The sequence below is a fragment of the Hyla sarda genome, chromosome 1 (assembly GCF_029499605.1).
Source record: "Hyla sarda isolate aHylSar1 chromosome 1, aHylSar1.hap1, whole genome shotgun sequence".
Lineage (NCBI taxonomy): Eukaryota > Metazoa > Chordata > Amphibia > Anura > Hylidae > Hyla > Hyla sarda.
In genome coordinates, this window is record NC_079189.1 from 502,005,257 (window position 1) to 502,028,481 (window position 23,225).

General features: G+C 41.6%; 1 protein-coding gene across 6 annotated transcripts in view; it reads right to left on the reverse strand.

Annotated features, from left to right (window-relative positions):
• Nucleotides 1–23,225, reverse strand: part of FER (FER tyrosine kinase) — a 312,225-nt gene that overhangs the window by 42,476 nt on the left and 246,524 nt on the right. For all 6 annotated transcript variants that reach the window (XM_056537490.1, XM_056537495.1, XM_056537491.1 and 3 more), the window contains one exon: nt 7,423–7,577. In XM_056537490.1, the coding sequence (XP_056393465.1) occupies nt 7,423–7,577 (155 nt within the window). The remainder of the gene's footprint in view (nt 1–7,422; nt 7,578–23,225) is intronic.

The following is a 23,225-nucleotide window of genomic DNA, read 5'->3' on the forward strand; positions in this document are numbered from 1 at the left end:
GTTTCTGGATTTTGCTAAAGCGTTTGATACTGTCCCTCATAGACGTCTGACAGGTAAGTTAAGGTCTTTGGGTTTGGAAATTTTAGTTTGTAACTGGATTGAACACTGGCTCACGGATCGTACCCAGAGAGTGGTGGTCAATGATTCGTACTCTGATTGGTCCCCGGTTATTAGTGGTGTACCCCAAGGTTCAGTACTGGGACCGCTGTTGTTTAATTTATTTATCAATGATATAGAGGATGGTATTAACAGCTCTGTTTCTATCTTTGCAGATGACACCAAGCTTTGTAGCACAGTACAGTCTATAGAGGATGTGCATAAGTTACAAGATGACTTGGATAGACTAAGTGTCTGGGCATCCACTTTGCAAATGAGGTTCAATGTGGATAAATGTAAAGTTATGCATCTGGGTACTAATTACCTGCATGCATCGTATGTCTTAGGGGGGATTAAACTGTCAGAGTCACTGGTAGAGAAGGATCTGGGTGTACTTGTAGATCACAGACTACAGAATAGCATGCAATGTCAGGCTGCTGCTTCCAAAGCCGGCAGGATATTGTCATGTATCAAAAGAGGCATGGACTCAAGGGACAGGGACATAATACTCCCCCTTTATAAAGCATTGGTACGGCCTCACCTGGAATATGCTGTTCAGTTTTGGTCACCTGTCCATAAAAGGGACACTGCGGAGTTGGAAAGGGTGCAGAGACGCGCGACTAAACTAATATGGGGCATGGAACATCTTAGCTATGAGGAGCGATTAAAGGAGTTACAATTGTTTAGTCTTGAGAAGAGACGTTTAAGGGGGGATATGATAAACGTATATAAGTATATTAATGGCCCATACAAAAAATATGGAGAAAAACTGTTCCAGGTTAAACCGCCCCAAAGGACGAGGGGGCACTCCCTCTGTCTGGAGAAGAAAAAGTTTAGTCTCAAGGGGCGACACGCCTTCTTTACCGTGAGGACTGTGAATTTATGGAATGGTCTACCTCAGGAACTGGTCACAGCAGGAACAATTAACAGCTTTAAAACAGGATTAGATACATTCCTGGAACAAAATAAGATTAATGCTTATGAAGAAATATAAAATCTCATCCCTTCCCCAATATCGCGCCACACCCCTACCCCTTAATTCCCTGGTTGAACTTGATGGACATATGTCTTTTTTCGACCGTACTAACTATGTAACTATGTAACCTTGATAAATAAATCACACATAAGCAAAACCCGGGAAACCCGCTTACAAAAGCATTTTTTAAAGCAAAAATGTTTGCCTTATGTTAATAGCCGAAGTTCTTTATATACCCTTTATTAACAGCAGCATTTCTAGAGAGTGACGGGGGAGGGGGGGGGCACGTACCGCTTCGGGTGACATACTGACTGCCCTGCCTGGCACTAAATAGCTGCACTCCAACTATGCCGCAACAACCCATCCACCCTACTCAGAAATGTAAAAAAATATTAAAAACATACTATGCCGCACCATGAATATCCGTACTTTGGAGGCTTTTTATTTTATTTTGAGCCTGCATTTTGTAATGTTGGTGGGTGGAGTCTAGGCCTGTGGAGAAGGTAGATAAATGTTCTGACTCCTACTCCATAGTTTTTTGTATTTCCGACTCCCCGACTCCTCTGTATTAATATGCGAATGTATTTGTAAACACTCACAGTTGAATCCAAGAAGCTGTTCTAGCAGAGAGAGGTAGTTGGGCAGAAGCTGCTGCCTTCTTTTTGTGTGCTGAAGATAGGGCAGTGGGAGGATCCAGGAAGTGGCATTTATTATAAAACATGATTTCCCTAGTAGAATCCCATAGTCATGTTTAAAGTTTAAGCTAACAATCTGAGTTTACAAGTTTTTATAGCCTTAGCTGAATAGCAGCAGTTTTTCCAATGGTTTACAGCTTCAGTCTTGAACTATTGACCCTCCATTACACTATAGACACTTATACAAGTGTCTCTAGTCCTGCAAAAAAACTCTAGTCTTTACTTAATCCCTTATCAGTGAGAGGCTAGGTTACCCATGGGTTCCCCTTTAACAGCAGAACACAACACTATGTAAAGTATAAGTATTGCCGCTCCTAATTGTGCATTGCGTGCCATATAGTGAAGCACATGAATAGCATGATTCTTCACGGTCACTTAACGTGTTCGTTTTGCAGTTACGTGAGGCACTGCATGCATTGGTCTTTATTCTTACAGTAAAGAAGTAATTAATTATAACTTTTTGTGAATTGGGACATTTAAACTTGCTATTTTTTTTTTATTCCAATCTAAATTTAGTAGGAGTCGGAGTCAGAGTCGGTGCATTGTTTGCCGACTCCAGGTACCCAAAATTTTGTCTGACTCTGACTCCTCGACTCCAACTGTACAGCCCTGACGGAGTCTTGCGTCGCTGTGCTGAGGCCGGAGTTTACTTCAGGAAGGAAGACAGCGCAGCACCAACAGGCACATAAACAAAAGTGAAGCCACAAAAAAATAAAGCAGCTCGGTACATTACCCACCCCAAAATGTGCATGAAGCTGTATTACTATGGATGTTTTTTTTTTTTTAAGAAAACATTTTAGTACCACGTATGGGTTATTTACGTAGTCTGTAAAAATTCCTGCACAATTATTTTGTGCCATTTTAACACAACATTAATTTTAAAATTTAGTGTGTATGCCAGCATGTACGTGTCCTAAAATGAACAAGGTGTGCAGTGTGTATTTTCATCCTTAAAATTAATAGTTATTATTTATATAATACATTTTTTTCTATAATTAACATTAACATTAACCCCTTAAGGACCGGAGGTTTTTCCGTTTTTGCATTTTCGTTTTTTGCTCCTCGCCTTTAAAAAAGCATAACTCTTTCAAATTTACACCTAAAAATCCATATGATGGCTTATTTTTTGCGCCACCAATTCTACTTTGTAATGACGTCAGTCATTTTGCCCAAAAATCTATGGTGAAGTGGGAAAAAAAATCATTGTGCGACAAAATTGAAAAAAAAACGCTGTTTTGTAACTTTTGGGGGCTTCCGTTTCTACGTAGTACATTTTTCGGTAAAAATGACACCTTATCTTTAATCTATAGGTCCATACGATTAAAATGATACCCTACTTATATAGGTTTGATTTTGTCGGACTTCTGGAAAAAATCATAACTACATGCAGGAAAATTAATACGTTTAAAATTGTCATCTTCTGACCCCTATAACTTTTTTATTTTTCCGTGTATGGGGCGGTATGAGCACTCATTTTTTGCGCCGTGATCTGAAGTTTTTAACGGTACCATTTTTGCATTGATAGGACTTATTGATCACTTTTTATTCATTTTTAAATGATATAAAAAGTGACCAAAAATGCACTATTTTGGACTTTGGAATTTTTTTGCCCGCACGCCATTGACCGAGCGGTTTAATTAATGATATATTTTTATAATTCGGACATTTCCGCACGCGGTGATACCATATATGTTTATTTTTATTTTTATTTACACTGTTTTTTTTTTTTTATTGGAAAAGGGGGGTGATTCAAACTTTTAATAGGGGAGGAGTTAAATGATCTTTATTCACTTTTTTTTTTTACTTTTTTTTTTGCAGTGTTAAAGGTCCCATAGGGACCTATAACACTGCACACACTGATCTTCTATGTTGATCACTGGTTTCTCATAAGAAACCAGTGATCAACGATTCTGCCGGATGACTGCTCATGCCTGGATCTCAGGCACTGAGCAGTCATTCGGCGATCGGACAGCGAGGAGGCAGGAAGGGGCCCTCCCGCTGTCCTGTCAGCTGTTCGGGATGCCGCGATTAGCCGCGGCTATCCCGAACAGCCCGACTGAGCTAGCCGGGAACTTTCACTTTCACTTTTAGCCGCGCGGCTCAGCTTTGAGCGCGCGGCTAAAGGGTTAATAGCGCGCGGCGCCGCGATCGGCGCTGCGCGCTATTAGAGGCGGGTCCCGGCTTCACTATGACGCCGGGCCCGCCATGATATGACGCGGGGTTACTGTGTAACCCCGTGTTATATCAGAAGAGCAGGACCAAGGACGTACCGGTACGTCCTTGGTCCTTAAGGGGTTAATGTAGTGCTTCGTTTCATAATGCAGAACAAGAACAGTTGTTAAAGTGGGTGTCAATGTCCTTTTCTGCAGACGTATGCACTTTCTGTAAGCCAGGTTGGACCTGGAATACATATGCGACTTTTAAATGGAGATGCAACATTTTTTTCCCTCATAAATAGCGACTATCACATTTGATAAATACATGACCACTGCAAAGTAAAAAAAAAAATAATTACTACACAAGCAGATTTCAGAAATGTGCTTTGGAATAAGCAAAAATCCCAAAGTCGCAGCATGTATAGAAAAGTCGCACGTGTGACTTTATTTTACGCAAAAAAAAAAAAATCAACGGAGCTTGATAAATCTTCTTTATCATTTTGTAACATTAATTTCTTTTAACAGGTTAAATACATTGTCTAAAGAAAAAGTTTCTCTCTCTATACAAATGTGTATCTTTTGTAATCAATAAGCTATCAATTGCCAATATATTGTATTCTATCAGTATACATATATATTAAACACAAACACCCCCCCCCCCCCCCCTAGAGAATACTTTTCACCTTTGTTACACACAAAGTCAGAACTTAGGGGGATATTCATCAAGAGTAGTGTAGGTGGACGTCTTTTTACCCATTAATTCATGTGGTGGAGGCTGTGTACCTGCACCAGATTTATTACATGGTGCAAAGCAAGTGATAAATCTGGTGTTGATCACCTTTCTTACTTCAGTACACCACTTTGTATGGTGATTCCTTTGCGACTTTTTGTGCGACTTGTTATTCCGTGCGACAAAATGTGCAACTTTTTAAAATTCTGCCCACAGTCAGTTCTGTAAGACAAGTCAGCGCTGGTGTAGATTTGTGTCTAAGTTAGCACAGTTGCGACAAAAGATGTGACAAACTGAAAAATTGCATATGATGAATTCCTGACCAATGCATGATATCAACTGAAATCATGACTTGGTATGTTCCTCTTGAAAAACCTTCAAAAGCAAAAGTCGCAATGAAAAGTCTCAAAATAGCATCTGAGAAAAACTGTGAGACAAATGTTCAGCACAAAACCAGGGTAAAACAAATGATACATTCCCCCCTTAGTGTTCTCAGAATATTTTCTTATATTTTTTTTATATGAAAGCCATCTCCTAATATAGTTGTTGAACTGACAAGAGACAGAAATAGTATTCTAGACTACCTAATCTTTGTACGCCGATGATGTATTTGTGTGAATTTTATACAGATGGCCTATTACTCTAAGATACTACTTAATTGCAGTTAGCCAGTAAAAAACTTCTTAAATACTGAGGCTTCCAAGTGTCTTATTAGATCTCTTCATCCAGTCTTTCGTTGGTATCTCTAATGTGGTAACGTTTATCTATTAATTCTCTTTTCAATACTTTCTTAAACTACATATTTTTTTTTACTGAAACCTTATTTCTACATAAAAGTCCAACTGCTTTTATCCACTGTGAGAAAAACGCTTTAGGTTTCCTATTTACAAGTTTGTAAAAACCACAACGTCATAAAAATGTAAGAAACAGAACCTTATAAATATGTAAGAAACAGAACCTTATAAATATGTAAGGAACAGAACCATCTACATATCGTTACGTAAAAATAAGATTAAAGGGATACTCCGGTGAAAAACAATTTATTTTTAAATCAGCTGGTGCAAGAATGTAAAACAGATTTGTAAATTACTTCTATTTAAAAATCTTAACCCTTCCAGTACCTATCAGCTGTTGTATTCTCCAGAGGAAGTTGTGTCATTCTTTCCAGTCTGATAATAGTTCTTTCTGCTGACACCTCTGTCCGTGTCAGGAACTGTCCAGATTAGAAGTATATCCCCATAGAAAACATATCCTGCTCTGGACAGTTCCTGACATGGAAAGAGGTATCAGAAGAGAGCACTGTGGTCAGACTGTAAATAACTACACAGCTTCCTGGAGCATACAGCAGCTGAAAAGTCCTTGAAGGATTAAGATTTTTAAATAGAAGTAATCTGTTTAACTTTCTGGCATCAATTGATTTGAAAACATTTTTCCACTGGAGTACCCCTTTAAAAGTAAAATTGCTTATGTGACTATTCAAGCCCAATGGGGAAAAAAATCCCTAAACCACTCCTTCCAGCATTGTCTTGGATGTTTGCTTAGAGTCATTGTATTGTTAGAAAATAAACCTTCGGCTCCGTTTGAGGTCCAAAGCACATTAGATCCTGTTGTTATTAAGAATATATTTGTATTTTGCTTCAATCAGCTTATCCTCAACCCTGATTGGTCTCACAGCCTTTGTGAAAAACCCCTACAGAATGATTCCCCCACCACCATGCTTCACTGTAGGGATGGTATTGGGCAGGTGATGACATGACACTTAGAATGAAGGCCAGAAAGTTAAATTTTATTTCATCAGACCAGAGAATCTTGTTTCACACAGTCTAAAATGAGACCTTTTTCTTTCTTTCTTTTTCTTTCTTTTTTTTTTTTTTTAACAAACTCCATGTTGGGCTTCAATGTGTAATATATTGTGGAGAGGCTCCAATCTGGCAACTGCAGTGACAGTTAACATTCTGTAAGTTTCTCCCATCTGTGCATAGGATCTTTGTAGCTTAGCAGGAGGGTTCTTGTTAACTTCTCTTACCAAGACTCTTCACCAGCTCAAGGAAGAGTCCAAAATTATGGAGGTTACTGTGCTAGTGGGAACTTTTAATGTCACATACATTTTTGTACCATTCTCCAGATCTGTGGCTCCACACACACCTGTCTGAGCTCTACAGGCAGTTCTTTCCCACTTATGTCTTTGGCTACATGCAATTTATAAATATATAGTATATATAATATATCTCTATGAGGGGAATTTACTAATTAGTTTACTAATAATTTTTTCAACAATTTTAAACAGTCTTCAGATGGATCATGGCCCATACTGTTTGATAAATTCAGTGTAGACATATTTACACCAACTAAAGTTAGCTTATTTTAGGCCAGAATTGTTATGCATTTTTTTCACACTGAAGGCACACCTGTTAATCAAAGCTACATGCCTTTCTGATAACTATAAGACATTTTTTGTGCAAGTTACACCAGAATTCTGGCACATTTGCAATAGTAAATTTGCCAGTTTGTGTTGATAGCAACACGATTTCAGAATTTTTGAATTCTTGACTAAATTCTGAAGTATTCAGGAATACTCAGAACATCATGAAATCTAAAAGCTAGCAATGAGGATGATATTTCCGGGTACCTTGTTCAAGACATCTATAAACAAGAATTCAATTAGCATTCTTGATCCACATTTATGGTATTATAGGAATATAACACAAATTTAAATAAATCTGTATTCTTTTAATTTTTTACAGCAGCAGCAAAGTAAACGAGTCTTACCATAATTGAGGGCTTCTGGGGCTGTCCATTTAATAGGAATCTGCTTTAAACCAGAAGATGAATATATTCCATCATCCTCCTGACGAGACATGCCAAAGTCACTGATTTTCAAAATATTATTTTCACCTACAAGACAGTTTCTTGCTGCCAGGTCCCTAGGAAACAAAAATGTGTTGGAAAGGAATTGAATTTACCTTTAGATTAACAGCAGCACATGACAGAATAATTCTCCAACTTGTGATTTTCTTTCTTCCAGAGAAATATTAGGAATGGCCGAAAAGAAAATGTAAAGCACCTGGTAAGAATATCATTAACATGTTTTTGTGTCCTATGGATGTTTATTTTTGTCTATAGCAAATCCTATATAGACTAAGATTCATAATTATACTGTACAGTATTATTCACAGTAATACAAGATTCATATATTGCGGTTACAAGAAATACCAGCATAAAACTAATACAAAGAGTTTAGAACTTATTTAGTTATCTATTTTAAAAGGCTCCCAGATGAGGAAAGTCTAGCATTAATTATCATTAATTTCACTGACGCATCTACTATATTGCATCCAGTTATATCAACAGGTAGAACAAGTAATGCACAAATGAGTCCTCAAGGGGCATATAATGCACAGGGTAGAGACACTCTTTGGAGCAGTTATCAGCTCTAGTTAATTGAGGGAGATGGGTGCACTTAGTGGGTGATCTAGTCTATCACAACCATATTCCAATAATATAGCACATGGAAAGGGTCTATAAAGCAGACAGACTTATTAATCTTATAACTAGGGATGTCCCGATACCATTTTTTTTTAAGACCGAGTACCGATACTTTAATTCTAGTACTCGCCGATACAAAGTACGAGTACTTTTATTTTAAAGGGAATCTGACATTAGGGTGACCCGGTTTCTGGCGCTGCTTACCGTGCTGATATGTGAGTTTATGTTGTGTGCAATGGAGGCGGCTGCTGTAGTATGAGACAAGATCTCTCTCTTCTCCATTGGACAGAACAGGGAATTTGCATTGGCGGCGAGACCGATGTCTCGGAAGCGATTGCGCTGACGTTCACATGGTGAGCAGCGGTAGAAACCGGGTCACCTGCACTATCTACATATAAATTGATGTTAGTGTAGGTGACTCTACTGTAAGATTGCCTTTAATAGTAGGTAGTATACCATTGTAGGTAGTATAGATAGCTGCAGACATTAGTAGCAGCCCCCCTGTAGACTGCAGCCCCCCCCCTTGTAGACATTGCCCCCAGTGTCCCACTTGTAGACAACAGCTCCCCCCCTTGTAGACAGTGCTCCCTCTGGTCCCCCTTGCAGGCAGCAGGTCCCTCCCCTTGCAGACAGTGGCCCCCTCCTTGTAGACAGGGAGCAGGGTCCCCCCCTGTAGGGAGCAAGCCAGCACCTTATAGACAGCAGCCCCCCCCCCCCCTTATAGACAACTCACCTGCGGCTGTCCTCTGGTGTTGCCGCTCCACTGTCTCGTTCCCCTGATCGCATCATTGCGTAATATGGAGGAGCATGTGACATACACGTCACTCTGCTTCCTCCGTAGCGTTACGCTGGGCGCAGGGGAGGAGGAGTGACGTGTACGTCACATGCTCCTCCATGGAATGCCATGATGCAATCGGGAGAACGGGACAGTGGAGAATGTCACCGCGGCCGCACAGCAGCAGGTATCGGACATGGTATTGGGGACATTAAACGAGTCCCCGATACCATGCAAATGCCGAGTATCGCCCCCGATACCGATATTAGTATCGGGACATCCCTACTTATAACCAAATCTCCCGAAGGGGACTCCAAGGGTTTTTAATTCAACTTTGTCAAGAGCTCTCACACCTCCAGGACTAATAATTTCCAACTATGTAACCCCTAACTTGTTTTGTATAAAACTTCTCTTTATTGTTTTTCTTCTTAAAATTACAAAAATATGACAAAAAACTAAATATACACGTGTGATTTAAAATCACAGCATTCTGGATAAGTGATTATTGGAGTGCATGCTCCTAATAGTCAACCTAATAGCTCCCCACAGGGATGCTAAGAATTTGCTATGTTGGATTTATTGATTTTCCAACATTGATACTTTGATCGAGATATGCTGCTAGCTAAAAATGCACCTCGGCGCTTGATAAATCTGGTTACGCCTGGCAAAACGTCGGGGGGGGGGGATGTTAATGTGGTGCATTTTTAACAAGCAGCCAATCTGGATCAAAGTATCAATGATGGAAAATCAATTAATCCAATGCAGCAAATGTAGCTATTAGGTTGACCATTAGGAGCATGCACTCCAATGATCAGTGATCCTGTGATCACACGTGTATATTTAGCTTCTTGTCATATTTTTGTATTTTTATGAAGAGAAACCATAAAGTGAAGTTTTCTACAAAGCAAGTTAGGGGTTCCCTAATTGGAAATTATCAGTCCCAGAGGGGCGAGAGCCCTGTTGGGAATTTGAAAAAATTAGATTAATTAATCTGTCCAAGACCAAAAGTGTCTCATTTGTCCACAGAAACCACAGCTCAGCTTAAATTTTTTCAAAAGATAGAAACATAGAATGTTTTGGCAGATAAGAACCATTTGGCCCAACTAGCCTGCACAATATTCTAAATCCTATCAATAGTCCCTGGCCCTATCTTATATGAAGGATAGCATTATGCCTACCCCATAAATGCTTTAACTCCTTTACTATATCTGCTGCTACCACTTCAACAGGAAAAATAGAAAAAATAGCAGACTACCTGAGAAGTTCTACCAACAAAGTATAAACCACCCTAACAATGGGAGCAGTATGAATAATGGGGGAAGAAACACACATTGGGGGGGGGGGGGGGGGGGGGGGGGGGGCGGGGAGGACAAACAAAGGGCGTCACTGCTGCCACACTTGTGAACATAATACAGTGAAAATTACATAGGTAAGTATATTGAAATGTTAACACAGACCAACGTCTTGACAAGGATGTAAAAATAAACACAGGGTGCATAAATAATATACAACGCCAACCTAAATAAAGATATAAGGTGCCAGGTGCAGCAGTAGTGACGCCACCCCAACATACATTTCGGCGATATCCTTCGTCCTGTGGGTGGCGTCCTCTCGGTACAAATGCTATTTATACAGGCATTGTTCAATCAGGGACCAGAATGAGTAATTTGCAGTAAATGTCATGTACCTGACATAGCGCACGAGCCGCCGAACGCCGCCCCACTTCTCAGCTGACTCGCCTCAGCTGACTCCGCCACATGACCTGTCACATGATGTGCAGTGTAAGAAGCGATCCCGGAAGCCCGCGGCGCCGAGGATCGGTGCATGCGCACAGTGGCAGCACCAGCAATTTCATACATTTCATGATATCTACAATGTAGTAAATGTAATTAGCCGTATTAGTCCAATGATGCAGATGCAAATCATAAAATGTTGCAATATCTTGTAATACCTTTTTTATTGGACTGACAGAATTTTGTAGAGACAAGCTTTCGGGATTCCTCCCTATTTCAAGTCCAAAGCAAATCTAAGCTTGTGAGCTTAGATTTGCTTTGGACTTGAAAAAGGGAGAAATCCCGAAAGCTTGTCTCTACAAAATTCTGCTAATCCAATAAAAAAGGTATTACAAGATACTGCAACATTTTATGATTTGCATCATGATATCTACAAGAAATTCTCAGAGTATGAACACAAAGAACACTATAGATAGTAAATAAATACATATAAAAACCAAATAGTCTGTTTTGGTGGAAATTTGATAAGTATGGAATGGACACAGGAAATGTGAAAGTGCATAGTGCAAATACTATAATGCACTATGCACTTTCACATTCCCTGTGTCCATTCCATACTGCAAATCACTCCTGCTGCATCTGGCACCTTTTATCTTTATTTAGGTTGGTATTGTATATTATTTATGCACTCTGTTTATTTTTACATCCTTGTCAAGACTTTGGTCTGTGTTATCATTTCAATATACGGTACTTACTAGGGATCGACCGATATCGTTTTTTTAGGGCCCGATACCGATAATCGGTGCAGGTTAGGGCCGATAGCTATTTAACCCCCTGCGACACCGCTGCAGATCATTGATTTAAAGCGGGCGCTTTAAATCAATGATCTGCAGTGGCTTTTGCGGGGCCATAGGCCGCCGCCGCCACCACCCGCTTCTCTCCCCTACCTGTCAGGGTGGTCCGGGCCATCCATCCATCGTTCCTGTAGCGTCCGGTCCGGGCTGTCCTTCTTCTCCGGCGGTCATCTTCTCCACTCCGGGAAGGCTCCGGCCTAGTACGCTGCATAGACGCCACTGCGCAGTGACGCCCGTGCGCAGCGACGCACCTGACGTCACGGCGTAGCGGCGTCTATGCAGCGTACTAGGCCGGAGCCTGCCCGGAGTGGAGAAGAAGACCGTGGGAGAAGAAGGACAGCCCGGACCACCCTCCACCCGGAACGCCCCCGGACGCTACAGGAACGATGGATGGATGGCCCGGACCACCCCCATTACGGGTAAGTTTAATTTTTTTATTGACTGGGAGGGTGGGGCCCGACCGGTATAGCGGTATGGGAAAAAATCCATACCGTTATACCGCCTAGCATCACGGTGGGGGGTGCGGTGGGTCGGCGGTGCGGCGGATCGAGGGGGTGGCGGTCGCGGTGCGGTGGGGGCGGTGCGGGGGGCGGGGCATTATCGGCTTATCGGCAAGATAATTGCAGATACCGATAATGCCCAAAATCGTGATTATCGGCCGATAATATCGGCCATACCGATAATCGGTCGATCCCTAGTACTTGCCTACGTAATCTGCACTGTATTATGTTTACAAGTATGGCAGCAGTGACGCCCTTTGTTTGTCCTAAGTTTGTGTTTCTTCCCTCACCATATATTTTTTAACTAGTAATCAATAAAATCTATATTTTTTTACTTCCTCAACTAAATGGCTCCATGTTTTCTTCAGTGCACTTCTACAGAAAGGATATTCCATGTATCCAGTATTCTCTCAGTAAAGCAATACTTCATGATATAATGTTGTCACCTCTTGTAGTAGATTTATTTCATTACATATCCCCATATCTTTCATATCCCCTCTGTCTTGTCTTTCTGCCAAGCTATTCATGTTAAAGGAGTACTCAGTTGCTAGACATCTTATCCCCTATCAAAAGGATAAGATGTCTGATCACGGGGGTTCGACCGTGATCAGACATCATTATGGAGGTGCACTGATCCCAGCTGCCAGACCCCAGCAATCAGGCATCTTAACCTCTATCCTTTAGATAGGGGATAAGATGCTTAGCAACAGAGTACCCCTTTAAGGTTCTTTAACCTTTCCTGATATGTTTTATCCTGCAATCCATGTACTAGTTTAGAAGCTCTTCTCTGAAATCTCTCCCATGTATCTATATCATTCTGGAGATACAGTCTCCAGTACTGCACACAATACTCAAAGTGAGGCCTCACCAGTGTTCTGTAGTGGCATGAGCACTTCCCTTTTTACTGCTAATACCTCTCCCTATACATCCAAGCATTCTGCTAGAATGTCTGCTGCTCTATGAAAATGTCTGCCTACTGTTAAGTCTTTTGAAATAATGACCCCTAAATTCCTTTGCTTAGATACTGAGGTTAGTTCTGGTAATATATAAGCTGAACAGTAATTGGTTGGTGTGAGCAAATCAGACAGTTTCAAAAGGTAAATGTTGTAGAAATCTCAGGCATGTATTTGTCATGGATCAGGATAAATAACATCCATGGGGTCAATCTGTGCTCTAGCAACAAAATGTAATTTCCCTGTGGAATAAGTGACACGCATTTCTAATCCACAGCTTCCAAGTGTGTAATTGAATGAAAAAAATAGGATGCATATTACACACAGTTATTACAGATATTCGGAAGGAATATATGCATGAACAAGAGTCAATGTGAATACTGTTTTATCTTACTCTTGTACTCTTCTTTAGGATAAAAGGGGTTATCCAGCCTGAAAAAAATTATGTCCTATCATCTCAACAGTCTATCAATATTAGAATAGAGTTTAAAGTCCCAGTATCTCTGCTGATCAGCTGATTTAAAGGCATTCATGCAAACACTTCAGCCTCTTTAATGTTAAAGGGGTACTTCGGCCCTGAGATATCTTATCCCCTATCCGATGGGGACCCCCCCCCCCCAATCTTGTATTTGGCCGTCACGGCCGTCACACCCCCTCCCATAGACTTGCATAGCTGGGGCAGGGGGGGGTGACGTCACACAGGGGCGGAGTCGTGACATCGCAATACTCCTGCCCTGTGGTTGCCACCCGGCTGTTTGTGAGCTGGCACCGCGGCGTGCTGCTCAAACAGATGGGTGGCGAATACAAGATTGCAGGGGTCCTCAGCGGCGGGAGCCCCGCAGTGAGACCTCTTATCCCCTATCCTTTGGATAGGGGATAAGATGTCTCAGGGCCGGAGTACCCCTTTAACTCGCATAAGTGAGGTGGCCCTTTCAAAGAGCTGACTGGTGTAAGGGCTGGGAGTTGGACCCTATCTAGCGCCGAAAGCCTATATGGAAGCTATGCCTATGCCTATGACTGATGTTTCTTTTCACAACACATGGTAACTGTGTTACATGTAGGAACTTGAACAACTGTGAGTTCAATTTTAGCAGAACAATTTTAAGATACAAACATAAAGAGAAGTCAAGCATCTTGAAAAAGTTTGCAGAGCCAAAATTAAACTTTTGAGTAGAGGTCTCCAGGAAAGCAAAATGGCACAGGGTGTGCAACAGCAATTACACATTTTAGTACGTAAAAATATACTGAACAGCCCTAACTTTGCACATTACAGATATTAAAAGTCTTTGAGATGCAATAAAACTTAATGATCATCCACACAAGTCCAACATATATTAACGATTTCTGCAGAAGCTGAACACTTTGAAGTATGCATAAACAGGCCGGGGACAGAGAAAAGCATATTGATTAGCCACACATTAATGGAATTTTCTTTAAGTATCCTATTGAATAATATTATGCATTACACAAAAAAAAAATCATCAGTAATATGTAGCATGAAAGATTAAGCTGAATTTGTTAATTTTCAAGACATGTCCTTTCAGAAACAGAAAGTCATTTTCTTCAATAATACGATGGGAATGAAAGACTGCAGGTGCTGTATATGTGCAGAGTGAAGCAGCATTTGTTTCCATGTGTTATTTATGATCTATGAGATTATAAAGGAGATATGCTTTTCCTCTTTTACAATTTATCACTGCAAATCCATTTCATCTATCAACAATTCTTGGTGGGAGAAAGACTTTAATCTTTACTGTTTAATATGATCTTGTAGAGGCTCAGTGACTTTGAAATAATGCTCACGTATATAGAAATGTTTCCATACTGCAGATCATTATAAAGATCAGAGGCACAATTCTTTAAATTGACAATAGGCAGAACTACAAAACCAAATGTAATTACATACTTTTCTTTCTAGTACACTATGCATAAAAACATTAGATGAAATTCCTCATGAATGCCAGGCTTGTTTTATGAACTGCCTCTGCACATTCTGGTTTTATATATAAACATATAAGAGGCAACACATTTAAATATCACGGCAGGGTGGGTGCATACATTTGCATCATTTGAGAAGAAAGTGTAATAAATAGGAAATGTGATGCATTCTTCAAGGTAGAAACCGTACTAAAACCAATAAATCACTGCATTATGATTGCAATAAAAACTATTTTTAGTGTCTTGCTGAAATCTTTACCTGTTCCTACAGCTCTAATAATGTCGCCGGCTCTACTTGTTACTTTCTGCTACTGGGCTAGGTAATAATGACTTGAATTCTGACACCTAACTATAACAAATTATGTATATTTCTCTATACATAAAGCAGTAAAATATACAAAAGTTTTGCTCATCTCATTAAGCCTTTTCAAAACCAAAGCTTTAAAAGAAGGCTAAGAAAGAGGAGATAATACATTCCTTGTAACATACGGGTAAATACAAAAAATAAGAATTTACTTTTACTAACTTTTGTAATGCTGCCAAAAAGTCATGTAATGCAAAAGTGAAATGCTGTCAAGTGTGTAAGATGTCCGCATGATTCACGTTTGATATGCTGGGGTCTTGGTCAGTGTTTGAGGCTTTACAGTGTAGGATCTGCTGGACTTTGTTGCCTATATGGCTCAATTTGATCCAGGATTCCTACTGCCCATGTTTTCATGTTAGAGCCACCAGCATCTCCAAACTGTGTTTACTCCTTGGTATATCTTGCGGTCTTCTTTTTGGGCCACTGTGTAATATACTATCCATTATCTGTGTGTATACCCAGACATACAATCATGGCCGTAAATGTTGCCACCCCTGAAATTTTTCTACAAAATGAAGTATTTCTCACAGAAAAGGATTGCAGTAACACGTTTTGCTATACACATGTTTATTCCCTTTGTGTGTATTGGAACTAAACCAAAAAAGGGAAGAAAAAAAATCAAATTGGACATAATGTCACACAAAAATCCAAAAATGGTCTAGACAAAATTATTGTCACCCTTTCAAAATTGTGGAAAAATAAGATTGTTTCAAGCTTGTGATGCTCCTTTAAACTCACCTGGGGTATATAACAGGTGTAAGCAATATAAAAATTACACCGGAAAGCAGATACAAATTAGAGAAGTTAACTTTGTATTAGTCTTTGTATTATGTGTGTCTGTGTGTGCCACACTAAGAATGGACAACAGAAAGAGGAGAAGAGAACTGTCTGAGGGCTTGAGAACCAAAATTGTGGAAACATATCAACAATCTCAAGGTTACAAGTCCATCTCCAGAGAGATAGATTTCCCTTTGTCCACATTGCGCAACATTATCAAGAATTTTGCAACCCATGGCGCTGTAGCTAATCTCCCTGGGTGTGGACGGAAGAGAAAAATTGATCAAAGGTGTCAATGCAGGATTTTGCCTAAATGAACTTGAGTAAGCCAAAATCCTTCTTGGAAAACATCTTGTGGACAGATGAGACCAAGATAGAGCTTTTTGGTAAAGCACATCATTCTACTGTTTACCGAAAATGGAAGGAGGCCTACAAAGAAAAGAACACAGTACCTACAGTGAAATATGGTGGAGGTTCAATTATGTTTTGGGGTTGTTTTGCTGCCTCTGGCACTTGGTGCCTTGAATGTGTACAAGACATCATGAAATCTGAGGATTACCAATGGATTTTGGGTCGCACTGTACTGCCCAGTGTCAGAAAGCTGGGTTTGCGTCTGAGATCTTGGGTCTTCCAGGAGGACAATGACCCCAAACATACATCAAAATGCACCAAGAGATGGATGGCAACAAAGCGCTGGAGAGTTCTGAAGTGGCCAGCAATGAGTCCAGATCTAAATCCCATTGAACACCTGTGGAGAGATCTTAAAATTGCTGTTGGGAAAAGGCGCCCTTCCAATAAGAGAGACCTGGAGCAGTTTGCAAAGGAAGAGTGGTCCAACATTCCGGCTGAGAGGTGTAAGAAGCTTATTGATGGTTATAGGAAGCGACTGAATTTATTTTTATTTATTTTCCAAAGGGTGTGTAACCAAATATTAAGTTAAGGGTGTCCAGCCCATTTTTGGAGTTTGGTATGATATTATGTTGAATTTGTTTTTTTCCTTCCTTTTTTGGTTTAGTTCCAATAAACACGAAGGGAATAAATGTGTGTATAGCAAAACATGTGTTACTGCAATCCTTTTCTATCAGAAATACTTCATTTTCTTTAAAGATTTCAGGGGTGCCAACATTTATGGCCATGACTGTATGTAGTTGCATGCTTGTTAGTATATCTTTATACAGCCATTACCAGTCTGTGTGTGTATACACCTCATAGGAGATTAGCTTCATTTGTAATTTGTTGCATGCACTAGATACCTACCGTATATACTCTAGTATAAGCTGAGTTTTTCAGCACGATTTTTCGTGCTGAAAACACCCCCCTTGGCTTATACTCGAGTGAACTCTCCGCGCTCAGTGGTCTTCAACCTGCGGCCCTCCAGAGGTTTCAAAACTACAACTCCCAGCAAGCCCGGGGAGCCATCGGCTGTTCGGGCTTGCTGGGAGTTGTAGTTTTGAAACCTCTGGAGGTCCGCAGGAGGAAGATCACTGCGGCCTTCGACATCATCCAGCCCCCCCCCTCCCTCTCTCACCCCCTTTAGTTCTGTACTCACCTCCGCTCGGCGGGACGTTAGGGTGCGCTGGTCCGGTGCTGCAGGACTGTCCGGTGGGGAGGTCGTCCGGTGGGATAGTCGTTCCGGGCTGCCATCTTCACCGGGGGGCCTCTTCTCCGCGCTTCGGGTCCCGAATAGTCACGTTGCCTTGAGGGAGGGACATTCGCAGAGGGACATTCATTACCAACTTCCCTCTGCGTCATTGTCTAGGCAACGCCTCTTTTCCGGGCTCGAAGCGCGGAGAAGAGGCACCTCGGTGAAGATGGCAGCCCGGAACGACTATCCCAACGGACGACCTCCCCACCGGACAGTCCTACAGCACCGGACCAGCGCACCCTAACGTCCCGCCGAGCGGAGGTGAGTACAGAAGTAAAGGGGGTGAGAGGGGGCTGGATGATGTCGAAGGCCGCAGTGGTCTTCAACCTGCGGACCTCCAGAGGTTTCAAAACTACAACTCCCAGCAAGCCCGGACAGCAGATGGCTGCCCGGGCTTGGTGGGAGTTGTAGTTTTGAAACATCTGGAGGTCCGCAGGTTGAAGACCACTGTATCAGACATTGACAAGCGGTGATGATGAAGCGGGGGGGTGATGATGATGACATGTGGTGATGATGACAAGGGGATGATGAAGGGGGGGTGTGGGAAGATGAGAAGGGGATGATGAAGGGGGGGTGTAGGATGATGACAAGGGGATGATGAAGGGGGGGTGGAATTGATGACAAGGGGATGATGAAGGGGGGGTGTGGGTTGATGACAGGAGGATGATGACAAGGGGATGATGACAAGGGGATGATGAGGGGGGGGGGTGTGGGATGATGACAGGCGGTGAAGATGAAGGGAGGATGATGACAGGCGGTGATGATGAAGGGGGGATGATGACAAGGGGATGATGAAGGGGGGGGTGGGGATGATGACAAGGGGATAATGAAGGGGGGGGGGTGGGATGATGACAAGGGGATGATGACAAGGGGGGGGGGGGGTGGGATGATGACAGGCGGTGATGATGAAGGGGGGATGATGACAGGCGGTGATGATGAAGGGGGGATGATGGCAGGGTGATGATGATGAGGGTGTTAATGACGGGGGTCTGGATGATGACAGGGGGGATGATGTATTTCCCACGCTAGGCTTATACTTGAGTCAATAACTTTTCCTGGGATCTTGGGGTGAAATTAGGGGCCTCGGCTTATATTCGGGTCGGCTTATACTCGAGTATATACGGTACCTTAACCTCTTAAGGACCAACACAAGTAAAACCTCTTAAGGACCAACACAAGTAAACCTCTACGCCCCCGAAAGACCAGGCATGTTTTTTCAAATTGGGGATGTCTGACTTTATTAGAGAATAACAGTGGTAACGTTTTTCCAATCACAATAATTCTCACATTGTTTTTTTGCCACAAGTTGCCCTTCATGTACATAGTAAAAGGCAATATAATTTTTTTTTTTTTTTTTTTACAATGCAAAAAATCATGATATTTAAAAAAAAAAAATAGATTTTTTGCTATTTTAACACTAAAAGGTTGCATATATTTATACTTTCTGACCAAATAGTTTATGAAACTTATACTTTATTTTGAAAGCATTTCATTTGTTTTTAATTAATATTTTAAATGAATTAGAAGCCTAACAATTTAACCTGAAATTTTCAAAATTATTGGGCAGACTAGGGTTAAATGGTTCTTATCTGCCGACACAGTCTATGTTTCAACATTTGAAAAGTACATCTTTATGTGGTATGCAAGGTTTGCAGAAATTTGAAGGTGGTAAAACATAGGAAACCCCCCCCCCCCCCCAAAATGACCCCATTTTAAAAACTAGACCCCACAAGGTATACGATGGCAGGAATTATTACAAAGTCAGTGTTAAAAATTCAAAATGAGCTTTTTTTCCACAAATGCATCATTTGTGGGATATATTTTTTCTACATCGCTTCTGATATTGAAAGAAATGCACCCTATATTTTATTGAGCTGCTCGGCCCGTGTTTGGAAATACCCCTGCTTAGGCCATATTCTGTTCCTTGGCCGAATGGTAGGGCCCAGAAGGAGAGCAGTGCCATTTGGCTTTCAGGACATCATTTTAGGCTGAAAGGATTGTAGGCCGCACCTCACGCCTACCAAGGTTTTTAGCTGCCAGAACCTTACAGAACCCCCACAAGTGACCTCATTTCGAAAGTACACCCCCTAAAGTATCAAACATGTATAGAAAGTACACCCCCTAAAGTATTCACTTAGACCAAAAAGTAGGTACTTACAGTCCTTTTTGTGTGACTGTTATGCATACAAAGTCAGTGGAAAAAATTGAAATTAGCTTTTTTTTTTCCTCACAAATGCATAATTTGTGGGACAAATCTTTTGTACATTGCGTGTGAAAAGAAAATGCACCCCAAATTTTATTACGCCATTTGACCCGAGTTCAGAAATGCCCCTCTTAGGCCATATTTGGTTGCTTGGCCACGTGGTGGGACCCAGAAGAAGAAGAGCACCATCTGGCTGTTAGGATTCGGCAGGCTGGATGTGGATCCTCTGTGTCAGCGAGGGATTGGCGTGGACCGTGTCGGTGGACCGGTTCTAGGTTGCTACTGGTTTTCACCAGAGCCCGCCGCAAAGCGGGATGGTCTTGCTGCGGCGGTAGCAACCAGGTCGTATCCACCGGCAACGGCTCAACCTCGCTGACTGCTGAGAAGGCGTGGGACAGAAGGACTAGGCAGAGGCAAGGTCAGACGTAGCAGAAGGTCGGGGCAGGCGGCAAGGTTCGTAGTCAATAGCAATAGCAGAAGGTCTGGAACATAGGCTTTGGACAACACTAAACGCTTTCTCTGGCACAAGGCAACAAGATCCGGCAAGGAAGGAAAGGGGAAGTTAGGTTATATGGACAGGGAGCAGGTGGAAGCTAATTAGACTGATTGGGCCAGGCACCAATCACTGGTGCACTGGCCCTTTAAATCTTAGAGAGCTGGCGCGTGCGCGCGCGCCCTAGAGAGCGGAGCCGCGCGCGCCAGAACAGGACAGCCAGGGACCGGGACGGGTAAATGGCTTGGGATGCGATTCGCGAGCGGGCGCGTCCCGCTATGCGAATCGCATCCCCATCGTGAATGTCAGTGCAGCGCTCCCGGTCAGCGGGTCTGACCAGGGCGCTGCAGAGAGGAGAATGCCGCGAGCGCTCCGGGGAGGAGCAGGGACCCGGAGCGCTCGGCGTAACACTGGCTTTCAGGACATCATTTTAGGCTGAAAGGATTTTAGGCCGCACCTTCATGCCTACCAAGGTTTTTAGCCGCCAGAACCTTACAGAACCTCCAAAGTGACCCCAGTTTGGAAACTTCACCCCCTAAAGTATTAAGACCAAAAGTTAGTATTTTGAGTCCTTTTTGTGTGACTGGTATGTATACAAATCAGTTGAAAAAAATGTAATTGGCTTTTTTTCCCAAAATGCCTCATTTGTGTGACAATTTTTTTTACATTGTGTATGAAAAGAAGGAAATTAACCCCAAATTATATTACACCGTTTGTCCTTCGTACAGAAATGTCCCCGCTTAGAACATAATGGAGAGGAGCACCATTTGGCTTTCAGGACATCATGTAGGCCGCACCTCATGCCTGGCAAGGTTTTTAGCTGCAGAAACTTAGATAACCCCCATAATTGACACTACTTTGGAAACTTCACCCCCCTAAAGTATTCACTTAGACCAAAAGTTAGTATTTTGAGTCCTTTTTGTGTGACTGGTTTATATACCAATCAGTTGAAAATATTGAAATAGTCTTTTTTTCCCCCACAAATGCCTAATTTGCGTGACATTTTTTTTTTACATTGTGCGTGAAAAGAAGGAAATGCACCCCAACTTAGGCCCCTTTCACACTATAAAGTTGTTCCGTTAAAAGATCCGTTATAAACGTCCATTAGAAAAGCCTTAATAACGGATGTTAAACGTCCGTTACAAAATCCCATTCAAGTCTATGGGATTTTTTGATTATCAGTTATGACCAGATATGGCCAGTCATAAATAATGGACGTTATTTGTGACGGACGAAAAAACGGCACATGCACTAATTTTTCTTCCCTCACAAGAAATGGGCCGTTATTTTTAACATTGAAGTCTATGGCAAATGGATGAGCCTTTATGTCATCCGTTTGCACCCGGTTTATAATACCCAATATTACTTCTGAGCATGCTCAGAAGAGGTGACATCAGCAGACTCTTGCAGTGCTGAGGGACTACTACTACTCCCATCATGGAACAGACTTGTTTCCATGATGGGAGTAGTAATTCCCTGGCTGCAGGAGTCTGCCGGTGGCTGGGGAAGCTACATTAGTGTTTCCGTGCAACAAAGAAAGAACGAACGGCTACTCACTCTGATCCATGGTATGCTTATTCAGAACAACAGGTGCATAGGACAAACAGGCACCTTCACAGCAAGAGCGACGTTTCACATTTGCACGCTTCTTCCGGCTCCAGCAGTGAGCCAGAAGAAGCGTGCAAACGCAAAACATCGCTCCTGCTGTGAACGTGCCTGTTTGTCCTATGCACCTGTTGTTCTGAATAAACATACCGTGGATCAGAGTGAGTAGCCGTTCGTTCCTTCTTTGTTGCAAGGATTTACTCAGTTGCTGTATTCTTGGAACAGAGCACCACTCATATGGACTTTCACACAGCTGTGGTAGCAGTGCATACATTAACCCCTTAAGGACCCAGTCTATTTTCACTGTAGGACACGGCCATTTTTTGCAAATCTGACCACTGTCACTTTAAACATTAATAACTCTGGGATGAAAAAATTGAAAATTTTGCATTTTTTTTTAACTTTGAAGCCCTCTGCTTATAAGGAAAATGAATATTCCGAATAAATTATATATTGATTCACATATACAATATGTCTACTTTATGTTTCCATGCTTTTCAAAAAGTTGACTTGTTTTACTTTTGGAAGACATCAGAGGGCTTCAAAGTATAGCAGCAATTTTCCAATTTTTCACAAAAATTTCAAAATCGAAATTTTTCAGGGACCAGTTCTGTTTTGAAGTGGATTTGAAGGGCCTTCTTATAAGAAATACCCAACAAATGACCCCCATTATATAAACGGCACCAATCAAAGTATTCAAAATGACATTCAAAAGGTTTGTTAACCCTTTAGGTGTTTCACAGGAATAGCAGCAAATTGAAGGAGAAAATTCAAAATCTTCATTTTTTACACTGGCATGTTCTTGTAGACCCAGTTATTGAATTTTTACAAGGGGTAAAAGGAGAGAAATCTTCCTAAAATGTGTAACCCAATTTCTCTCCAGTAAGAAAATACCTCATATGTGTATGTCAAGTGTTCGGTGGGCGCAGTAGAGGGCTCAAAAGGGAAGGAGCGACAGTAGGATTTTGGAGAGTGAGTTTTTCTGAAATGGTTTTTGGGGGGGCATGTAACATTTAGGAAGCCCCTATGGTGCCAGAACAGCAAAAAAAAAAAAAAAAATGGCATACTATTTTGGAAACTACACCCCTCAAGGCATGTAACAAGGGGTCCAGTGAGCCTTAACACCCCACAGGTGTTTGACGACTTTTTGGTAAAGTTGGATGTGAAAATTATTTTTTTTTTCACAAAAATGCTAGTTTTCCCACAAATTTTTAATTTTTACAAGGGATAATAGGACAAAATGACC